This window comes from Callospermophilus lateralis, unplaced genomic scaffold (genome assembly GCF_048772815.1).
Source record: "Callospermophilus lateralis isolate mCalLat2 unplaced genomic scaffold, mCalLat2.hap1 Scaffold_286, whole genome shotgun sequence".
Classification (NCBI taxonomy): Eukaryota; Metazoa; Chordata; class Mammalia; order Rodentia; family Sciuridae; genus Callospermophilus; species Callospermophilus lateralis.
Genome location: NW_027513546.1, coordinates 147,849 through 158,742, shown reverse-complemented (window position 1 = coordinate 158,742; position 10,894 = coordinate 147,849). Strand labels below are relative to the sequence as shown.

The window sequence follows — 10,894 nt, the reverse complement described above, 5'->3', positions numbered from 1 at the left end:
AGAGTGAGGCAAGTGGCATCACTGTACCAGACTTTAAACTATACTACAGAGCCATAGTATCTAAAAGGGCATAGTATTTCACCAAAATAGACTTGTAGAGCAATGGTATAGAATAGAGGTAACAGAGACTAACCCATATAATTACAGTTATTTTATATTAGACAAAGGTGCCAAAAACATACATTGGAGAAAATATAGCCTCTTCAACAAATTGTGCTAGGAAAACTGAATGTTCATATGCAATAAAATAAATTACATCCATACCTCTCACCATGCACAAAACTTCTCAGCAAAAGAAGCAATCGGTGAAGTGAATAGAGAGCCTACATTTTGGAAGCAAATTTTTATCACAGGCACATCAGACAGAGCACTAATCTCTAGGATATATAAAGTACTCAAAAATCTTAACACCAAAAACACAAATAATCCAATTAATAAATGGGCCAAGGAACTGAACAAACACTTCTCAGAAGAAAATATACAATCAATCAACAAACATATGAAACAAAAGTTCAACATCTCTAGCAATTAGAGAAATGTAAATCAAAACTACTCTAAGATTTCATTTCACTCCAGTCAGAATGGCAGCTATTAAGAAGACAAACAACAATAAGTGTTGGTGAGGATGTGAACAAAAGGGCACATTCTTACATTGCATTTGGGACTGCAAAGTGGTGTAACCAATCTGGAAAACAATGTGGAGATTCCTTGGAAAGCTGGGAATGGAAACCATTTGACCCAGCTCTCCCACTCCTCAGTCTATACCCAAAGGACTTAAAAACAGAATACGACAGAAACCCATATGTATTTTTTTGACATTTATTTCTGTACTTTTAAGATTGTAGGTTGGATTGTTAATGGCAACTTTCTACTTGAGACAGATGGTCCACAGCTAGCCACGGCTCCCACTGGAGAAGTCTAAATTCTCATTTTGGCCACCACACTTGTCTTAGCACTTGGCCTTGGGCAAATGATCTGACTCCCCAGGTAAAGGGGTGGTGGCAAGGACATGGGTCTAACTCAATGGGGTGTGGCATAGATTAACTCACAAGTGCCTATTGACAAAAATGCTGAATTCTACAATGGGAGCTTCCCGGCTCCCAAGGAAGCCTAGGGAAACATGTTAACAGGAGGGGGCTTCCATTCTCCAATGCTATGTACACTCCGGAAAACTATTACCTGTTCAGCCTGCTTAATTTTTAGTCACCCAGCCTACACCCAAGTGGAAGCTTCTTCAACCGAGGCTGACAATGATGAGCCAGTTTGGGGTTGCAAAGCATATGAAGTCACCACAGGACATGGCTCCTGTCACAGAAAAGAATCAAGTTCCTCTCCTCGGTAGTTTTGAGCTTTCAGATCAAAATGTAGAGACTGGTTGGGAAAGGACAAAGGAGGAAGCCACCTAGATTGACTCCTAAACAATATTTTGACCTGGTGGTTCTGTTTGTTATACACTGGAAATCTATTGTGCTTTCCTTGAGCTACAACACAAAAGTTCACCATGACAGATTTCTCTTAGAACCCAGGGAAGACTGTAAGGAAGGAAGGCTCATAGGAAGGATGCTACTATGAAAAGGCACTGCCACACCTAAAAGACACATCTGTGAACATGTGGATACAAATTCTGCCATCTTTGCTCAAGTGATGAAAAATTTCGATATTTGAAATTTAGTCACTCCCTGTTCTTCCATTTCCTTTAAATTAATTGGTAAACATTTGATTACGGAGATCTAAATTAAAATTCAACTGTACATTGGAAGGTACAAAATAAGACCTATAGACCCGCAGAGATCCATTGGAGGCTGATTGTATGTGGTACTGGATATCGACTTATAGATTCCAAAATACCTCGAAAAGGACCATTCTCATCCTGACCAGGAAATTCCCCAAGTTGGATGATTCCTCCACCAAAAAAACTCAGTGATGAAATGCTTGTCACTGAAGGAGTCTTACATTAGATGAAATTTCAGCAGGTAATTTATCTTTTTTTTTTTTGCCAAATGGAGTCTACTTTACTGTAAGACATCCTATAAAACTGTGGTAAATCTTACCTGTGCTGAGAAAATACATAAAACTGCTCATTAGAGAGCCATGTTGACTGAGTAAGAGCGATCCCAAGTTTTAAGTGCTTGTTAGTAAGAAGTCGTTTATGTTGTTTTGTGTCCTAATTTAAATTTATGGATGGAGACAGAGATGTTCACTGCACACACATCACTTGGGCAGGCTCAGACATTCTCACCCACTCTACCTGTCAGAAGTCACTTCTAAAGAGATTTCAGAAGTCACTTCTAAAATCTCTTCCTCAAGACAATTAACAAATGTTTTTCATTGAATCAAAAATTAACAGGACATGAAGGAAAAAATTTGTTTTCAGTATTCTTATTCTATTCTCATAACACGAGTCTCAGCATTATTTTTTAAAAACGCACAGTGGACATTCTTTATCTGTTGGTTTTTCAGGTGCTTTTCAGTAGTACTAGTCCTGAATTAATTGAATGTATTCACCAAAGAGTTAAATAGGAGGCTCTACCTCTTTAAAAATATATCTGGAATCCATCCACTGTTTTCCAATTTTGTCACCACCAACTACCTAGATCAAAGGCTGCTACAGGAGTCTCCCAGTTGGAATTCCTGACTCCCTTTTACAAGTCCTTATTTTTGCAATTGCTGCTGCACTTAACTTTTAAACACACACATGATCGTATCACTTCCCTCCATAAAACCAAGAACTTAATTTAGTGCATAGAAGGACACCAACCCTCCCACCTAGGCCTTCCAGGACCTGTGTGATAGGGCTCCTGCTTCCCAATGCTTATTCCAAGTTTGTTGCCAATCCCAAATACTCTTCCCTTTGCCTGGAACATTTTCCAATCAGATCTTCATCTGTCTACTGCTTCTCAGCTGTGAGCCGAGCTCTCTCCACAGCGTCATGCTTCCTTACCACCTATTGCCTTATTTAATAGTATAATAATCCATCAGCCACCTCTTCCTACTGGAATATGTTACATGACAGAGGGATTGGTCTGTTTTCATTTCTTTAATTTCCAGCATAGCATCTAGCACAAGGCACCCAATACACGTTTGCCAGTGAATGTTGAACATGCTAGCACAGTAGCTAAGAGCTTGGGCTTTGGAGTTAAGCCAATCTGGGTTTAAATACCAGGTTTTCAATTGACAAGTTCTGTGATTCATTTGGGTTAAGCTCTTTTTTTTTTTTTTTTTTTTTTTAAAAAAGACTTGATTTCTTTATATGATATAAATATTTGTAGGGCAAAACAAATACAAATATAAATGAGCTAACTGGGACTCAAGTTTACTTTGCCAGAGTTCACAACATTCATCTATTATTCAAGGAGCAGGGAGACATAAAAATACAGGAATATCAAGCACTTCAGATCATCACTAGAAAATGATTTTCTTTCAAGACCTAAGAAGCGCTGTGCCTTAGGAGGGTGTGCATAGGCTCTGAAGTCAAGACTACCTGGTCCACACCTTGCTCCTGCACTTGCACATTGGCCAGTTGGCTGCACTCCCCATGCCTTGCTCAGCTTCCTCGTGAAGAGCAGTATCTCCTTCAGAGACAGGCAGCGATGCCTGGGACAGTTCTCAGCACCTGGCTACTTCGCTCACACTAAGTGTACACTGGTTACTATCAGACTGAATTAAAAATAGTTCTTAGACTAAAAATCTAGTTATCAAGAATTCCACTGGAATGGAAAAATGCACTTCATCGATGTGCAAATCTGAATGAGTTTAAAATCATGTCAACAGGTGAACCATGAACAGAGTGGGCTTTGACTTAGCAACTCAGGGTTTCTGCTGGCTGCAAACAACTGACACCTTCCTTTGAGGTTCATCATCATTGCTCTTAACAATTGATGTTATGGGGATAGTCATATTGCCTTCTCTATTTATGGAAGCTCACCAGAAAATTTCCAATACATATAGAATCGTGGGAAGACTTCATAATGCATTCAACAAATTCTCCCTACTCTTTCAGTTATTTAAATACTTCAATTCCCTGTACTTGGTGCAGAGCTGGTCTTACATTCCATGTCCAGTGAATTTCAGGTCAGAAGATATGCTAAGGCACTTCCTCCCAATGCGCACTGCCCATTAAAGTTCAAGAGATAATCGTACTAGATGCAAATGAACTGAATCCCTTGTCTAAAAGGAATTTACACATGCTGTCTTATCACACGTTGGGTGGGGGATAGCCTGTGTGTATACCAGGGCAGAGGAGGAAGGGGAGGGAACAAAGGGCGGGCAGGGGGCAACACGAACAAATCAATTTCACCTACATTTCCTCTTCTTTTTGGCTGGATGGAAATATTGCTTTGTTTGTTCAGGTGACATAAAGGTGAAAATGGTAGGTCTCAATTTATATTTTACTTCAAATATCAAAGGTCATAAAGGGGCCTGCAAACCAAGGGCTCTTTAGACTCTGTGTGCGTGCATACGTGTGCTGAAGTGGTTCTGTTTTAATGCCACATGGGTTTTTCCACACACTGGTTTCTGGCATCAGGCTCTGGTCTGCAGGACACCAGAGCGCCTTTGTGTCCCTTGCTGACACTATGGCATTGTGTTTTTCTACCCATTATCCAAGGATAAATGACCTAGATATTGTGCCTATTAAAGCCTCCTTTTTTCCTTTGCCCTTTTGTTCTTCGGTGTACCACATTATCACATGCTGCACACATTTTTAAGTATTCTCCGTCTCAGATGCCCTTTGGGGGAAGAGTAGGAGGAGGATTTTGTGTGCTTTTTCTGTTGAGATATCCGGCATAGAACTGTGTGAAGGTAATTCAAGGTTTTCCTTCCCATCTAGTCTCAAAGACAATCACTTTAGGGTATTACTAATAGCTAATCTGGTATAAGAGGATATATCAAGAAACTGTACAAAAGCCAGAATGCTGTATTTGCATCTATTGCGAATACAAAAAATAGAGTGAACACCAGTTTCCCTACATACTACATTCTATAATTACATCTCTGCATATCATGGGTCACTTTTATTAAAAGCATCATTACTACAGTTGGCAGCAATTTACATTTTATCTTACATGATAGCAGTTTTCAAAGGAAAAATAAAAGGACATCACAACAAAGAAAAACAATACATTTACAAAGTCATGTCTGTAAACTTCAAGGCTAGTTTAGAGCTGAGGTAATGCTGTTTTAGCTTTGTGGCTAAAGTAACAAAGTCCTTTAATTTAAAAAAGGTACCTGATTCTCACTTCTCTCACTCTTTATTTATTTTTCTATTTATTTTGTTTATACCAGTGCATTACAAGACCACGAGACAATGGAACTGTAGTTCTGTCTGGCAAGAACCCTCCCAGTAGGTTAATTTTCCAAAGGGACCCTTCACATTCAACAGCTGCCTTATTATTGCTGCGCCTCGGGACAGAGGCGTTCACACTAGCGTGGAGATTGTCAGAGTGTGTGGATGTGTGTGTATGCGCAATGTGGGAACCCCCGTACAGTCCAAAAGGGAAACGAATGAGCAAGTATGATATGTATGGTAAATTTCATCTTGACCTTCACAGCAAAAAAAAAAAAAAAAAAAAAAAAAAAATTAAAAGTTAAAATTAAAAAATTAAATATATAACTTCATACTTCCTTTGAGCAGCACTTCCTTCCATTAGTGCCACTCAGTTACAAATTGCTCTTTATTATAATACCAATGGTACCAAAAGAAAAAAAAAAGCAGAGCATTATGTAAGTTTCCTTAAAAAGACATGATCACCTCTCAAATTTCATCTCTCCTAGGGATAATAAATAATGCACTGCACAATACTTAATGACCAAGATACCTTTTGACACACCTGTATAACATGACTTGGACTTTTTTTTTTTTCTTTTTTTTTCTTTTGCTACACTATGTTACAGAACAGCTTATAAAACTAGGTATGAACATTAACTGTGAGTGTAAACAGTAGGACTACCACTTGTCAAAAGTTTTAAACACTTTAACTGGAACTGGTACTGGTTATTCATCATTTTCATTGTTTTCTATCTCGTCCCCCCCATCGAGCGAGTCGAGCTCTTCACCCTGTGCTGTCTCGTCTTCGAGGACGGAGGACTCCGCAGTCTTGTCCAGGCTCTCCTCCGCATCGCTGCCTTCCAGGTTCTCTGCATCCTTAAAGGGGCCTCCCTCGGCCTTGTCAGCAGCCTTTTCTTCACTGGAACCCACGGCATTCTGGAGTCCGGCCAATGCGGGGAACCCAGGCAGCGTCAATCCCCCCAGTCCTGGAGGTAGAAACATGGATGGGTAGAAGAGGCCTGGGGCCATGGTGGACAGGAGGAAAGGGTTGAAGGCGAGCGGGTTGGAGGGCAATCCGGCCGGGGCAGTAGCAGCACCAACAGATCCATTCGCAGAGTCAGTAGCTGAAACAGCATCTGTGCTTTTCTCAGAGTCTTTGTTCTCGTCTTCCTTCTCCTTTCCTTTCTCTTCTCCTTTTGAAGTGCCGTCTTCCGGTTCTCCTTGACTAGAAACAGTAGTGGTGTTTCCAGTAGCAGCTGAGAGAGGGCTGTTCAGCAGCCCGCCCAGTCCGAACACGTTGGGCAGGCCTGCCATTCCTGGCAGCATCAGGTTCAGCACGGCAGCAGGGTTCTTAGCATCGCCTCCGGCGGTGGCAGCTGTCGCCAGTCCTGGAGGGAAGCCCATGAGACCCGCCAGCTGGAGGGACTGGAGATTCTGGAGGTTCTGCAGGCTCGTCAGGTCCATCCCAGCAAACAGGCTGTTCACCAACAAGGGATTGATCCCTGACGTGGAGGCGACAGCAGCAGCGGCTGCAGCTGCTCGGGCAATTTCGCTCTTGGGCCTTCTTCCTCTTCTGCTTGCTCCTTCTCCCCTCACCACAGGTCCAGTGAGAAGGCGGTCAAACATGGACTCGGGAACAAAACCCTAAAGGAACAACGGCAAAGGCAAACAATGGCTTCAGAGGTTGCAGAAGAAGAAAACTTGATTTCACTGTGGGCACCTGTGATAACTGGAAGTGATGTTCTAAAGGGAAATACGTCAGCCATCATTCCCATTCTAAAAGCTCAATGGTAAAACTTAGGAAAGAAAAAGTGTGTGTTCATTATCATCATGCCAGCTTGCTGAATTGCAGAAAAATTGTCCAAGGTAAATGTCACATCAGCTACTTCCATCATGCAAGAACTAAGTCATCAAAAAGCAGCCGATGACTGGTGACAGTATGTGACGCATATACACACCATACCACCACGCTGTACCTCTTCAACGTGGATAATTTTCATGTGCAAATTAAATAGCTTTCAATTAAAAAAATGACTATGGGAGAAAATTTATCAAATAATGAAAGTTAAATACCTTATAGGATTTTTATACACATGATAATCTTTTCTTTTGGATATTTCAAAAATTAAGTAATAGGAAAAAAGTAATTGAAAAAGATGGAAAATTGAATTAACTCAGATTATATGTTAGTGTCCATCCTAGAGAAATGAAAAGTCATGTTTACAACAAAACCTGTATACAAATGTTTGTAGCAGTTCCATTTTAAATTTCAAAAATCTGAAGTCCACTCAGAGGTCCTTCTGTGAATGCTGGACTAACATGTGGAGGTATATCCAAGCAATGAAATATTCAATAATGGAACAGAACCAACTTTTAAGACACACAACCCCTTGGATGAATAATATAATAAGCAGAAGAAATCATCTCAGAAGGTTGCAGACTTTATATTTTCATTTTACCTTCTCAACAAGATAGAACTCTAAGGTATGAAGTTAGGTCAGTAAAGGTTAGGAGCTTGGGTCGGGGAGAGGATAGCACAAGGAGACAGGCGGGAGGGAATCTATCCTGACCATAGTGGCAGTTCATAGGACAGTGATGCATGTCACAACTGATGGAAGTACACACCAACAGGAAATAGTCAATTATATTGTATAATCCAAACATATATAAAACAATTCATGTCATTAATCAGTAATTTTAAAATTGGAAATCATAATTAATACTTTTTTTTTTAAAGAAAGAGTGAGAGAGAGGAGAGAGAGGGAGAGAGAATTTTAATATTTATTTTTTAGTATTTGGCGGACACAACATCTTTGTCTGTATGTGGTGCTGAGGATCGAACCCGGGCCGCACGCATGCCAGGCGAGTGCGCTACCGCTTGAGCCACATCCCCAGCCCAATTAATACTCTTAATGAACTCAACCAGCACGAACTCCACTGTATAGAGGAGCTGTTCAATAGGCTTACCAGGAGCAAGTCCACCTCCAAGACTGTGAATGTGTTTCTACACAAGCCTTTTAAACCACAGTCAATTCACTTCAGATTAATGATGTATTGACGTAAGGAACGATGATGTGTTAATGAAATAGTAAAATCATGTACTATGTCCGTTCTTTTAAGATAAGAATAAGTTACAGCTAAATAATCAATGGCCAATGGAAGATAAAGGAACACAGTTGTATATGGATACCTTTCTAAAAAGAGATGCAGAGTTTGTACTTACAGACTGCTTAACTATATCAGTCCAGTCTGGAGCAACTGCAAATTCAGGATTTTCTTCTAGCCACCTGGGTAGATCCTTCATTGGAGGTGCCATAGCTCCACCCATCTGGGAAAGGCATTTTAGGAAGGATTAAAAACCCCAGAGTCTTCCCTCCCAACTCCCCTCATTTCTTCTTCCTGCCCCACCTGTATACACACGCATACACATACTCTAAGAGAAATGGAATTCTTCCTCCTTACAAACAATGGCAGGAAAAGACACTTCTTTCGGGGTTTAATAAAAATCATGGCAATCAAGTCCCTTTTCCAACCTTTACCTTCTTCCCATTTCGCTTATTGACAACAGGTACCCTTTCTTCTCCTGTCAAAGTGTTTATATCCAATTTATTAGGATTTCGACATCGATGTCGTTTCTGTTTCGGTTTCTGAAACGAGGAAAACAGCACATCTGTGTTCTTCTGCAAAAGAAAAAATGCATTCAGTAAAACTGTTTTTAGCACCAACTCTTTCCTATACAAATGCCAAAGAGAAGCGTCAGGTCATTTTCAACTCTTATGGAGGTTTCAAGAACCATTTGAAGCATTCAGAGGCTATACTGTTCTTTAAAAGGAACCCCAGGCCCTGGACTATCAAGAACTAAGCAAACATATAAGAATCTGCTCAATCAATAACTCCTTTAAAGGGTTTGTTCAAAAGTTTAACTAATTTATGGTATTTAAACAACAGCTTTCTATAGTCCCTTCACTGATTTCTAGTCAGCAACTTGAACACAGAGAAAAAGTGAGATTTTTGTTCCCGAATCTTGTGTATTGATGATGTGGTAAGGGTGGGGCAGCGAGGAGGTCTTTAACAGCAAGAACTGAGTGGGCCTAAACTAACAACAACAACAATCCGAAACCAAGGCCCAGAACACTTTATATTTTTAAAAACACCAATCACATAAGTATAGGAAATAAAAGATTTGTGTTGCCAGCTAGCAAAGGGTTTGTAACCAATTATCTGGAGATATTAACCACCTATCGCTTGATATTAGTCAATAAAATCTATGGCCATCAGGGCCTAGTGGCATGTATCTGTAATCCTAGCAACTCGGGAGGCTGAGACAGAAGGATCTTAAGGCCAGCCTTAGCAACTTAATGAGGTCCTAGGCAACTTAGTGAAACCTGGTCTTGATAAATAAAACAAGTTGGGGAAGCAGCTCAGTGCTCCAAAAAAAAAAAAAAAAAAATCGAGTCAAATTAACTGGTCAAATCTCTGAAAGTAATGACCTTGCAGCTTTCTAGGATGGTTAAACCTTGTCTGAAACCCCCTAAAGTGCATTTGAGACTGTTATCCCAACAATGAGTCCACCTGGGAAGCACGCTATGGGAAGACCAGCTGAAGAAATCATGTCTCTTATGTGGGAGAAGTGTAAAAATGAATAATGAACATCTATAAGGAACTCTAAGAACGTACTTCAGCAGGACAGAACCTGTAGCTAGTTTTTCTAATTTAAGAGACACAATGACAAGAAACTGGGGAAGGTTCAAAGAGGATGCATTCAAGCAAAAGGCAGAGGGACCTGTCATCAGGGATTTCCATGTTGGATGGGAATGAGGAGGCCTGGCCCAACAGGGTTCCTGCCAATTCTAAACTCCATAATACTTACTGGTACGTAACTTGGCATGTCAACAGTGTAAGTAGGGTGCAGCTTCAGCCATTCCACTAAATCCTTATTTTTAGGAGCATCTTCCCCCACCAGCCTTGTCCCATCTTCTAGATTGATAACAGGGATCCGCGTGTCTGGGTCCAGCTGTCCGGGAGAAGGAATGTTTCTTATTGGTGGAGTTTCTATATCTTCTTCAAAAGCTTTGGTCACCTCAGCATCCTCCTGCAGAAAGTTGACAATGATCTGAATTCTCAGATGAAGACAGAGATCCTGACAATGTCCCATCCCAAGAAAACACTCTTGGCCTAATGGATCTTTCAAAGAGGGGGAATATAAGTTCCTTGAAACAATGCCAGTTTTGGAATGACTATTAAATTAGAACACGATGCTTTATACCATTCTTCACAATGTAGAATTAGTAATTGGGTAGAAAATTCGAAGTCCATCATGGCTCCATGCTTTGAAATGCTAGGCAAGCCGCTAGAACACAATGTGGGCAACAGGATCTGAGCTCAACAGGCACAAAAGGTGGGTTGAGAAGCATCTGTTCAAGGTATAGTTTTGTTGGTGGAGTGACATTTTGTGGTAGGTTATGTGGCAATACTGGAAAGAACAACCCTAACAGAAGCCAGCATCCAGTTACTGGTCCTTAAACTCTGTTCTCTCAACCTCCAGACCCCCATTTCTCTACTCCCACAGCTTTATCTTTTCCCACCATGGTCTTCCAACTTTCCTAAACGGTCTGATTCTAGTCCCAG

The 10,894-nt window shown here is 40.7% G+C and overlaps 1 protein-coding gene across 1 annotated transcript; it reads right to left on the bottom strand.

Annotated features, from left to right (window-relative positions):
* Positions 1-4,907: 4,907 nt before the first annotated feature.
* Positions 4,908-10,421, bottom strand: LOC143388136 (chromodomain-helicase-DNA-binding protein 7-like). Its single transcript, XM_076842083.2, has 4 exons — positions 10,137-10,421; positions 8,806-8,946; positions 8,490-8,594; positions 4,908-6,910 (listed from the first exon to the last, which is right to left on the bottom strand). Exons 1-4 carry the CDS (start codon positions 10,419-10,421, stop codon positions 5,993-5,995), a joined length of 1,449 nt encoding a protein of 482 aa, XP_076698198.1. The 3' UTR covers positions 4,908-5,992.
* Positions 10,422-10,894: the final 473 nt, after the last annotated feature.

What these genes read in the sequence shown, in the direction of transcription:
- LOC143388136 (XM_076842083.2), bottom strand. Translation starts at nt 10,421, where the DNA reads ATGGGACATTGTCAGGATCTCTGTCTTCATCTGAGAATTCAGATCATT. An exon ending in ATAAGCGAAATGGGAAGAAG is followed by an intron (nt 8,595 to 8,805) that starts GTAAAGGTTGGA and finishes TGCCTTTCCCAG; the next exon opens with ATGGGTGGAGCTATGGCACC. An exon ending in CTGATATAGTTAAGCAGTCT is followed by an intron (nt 6,911 to 8,489) that starts GTAAGTACAAAC and finishes TTGTTCCTTTAG; the next exon opens with GGTTTTGTTCCCGAGTCCAT.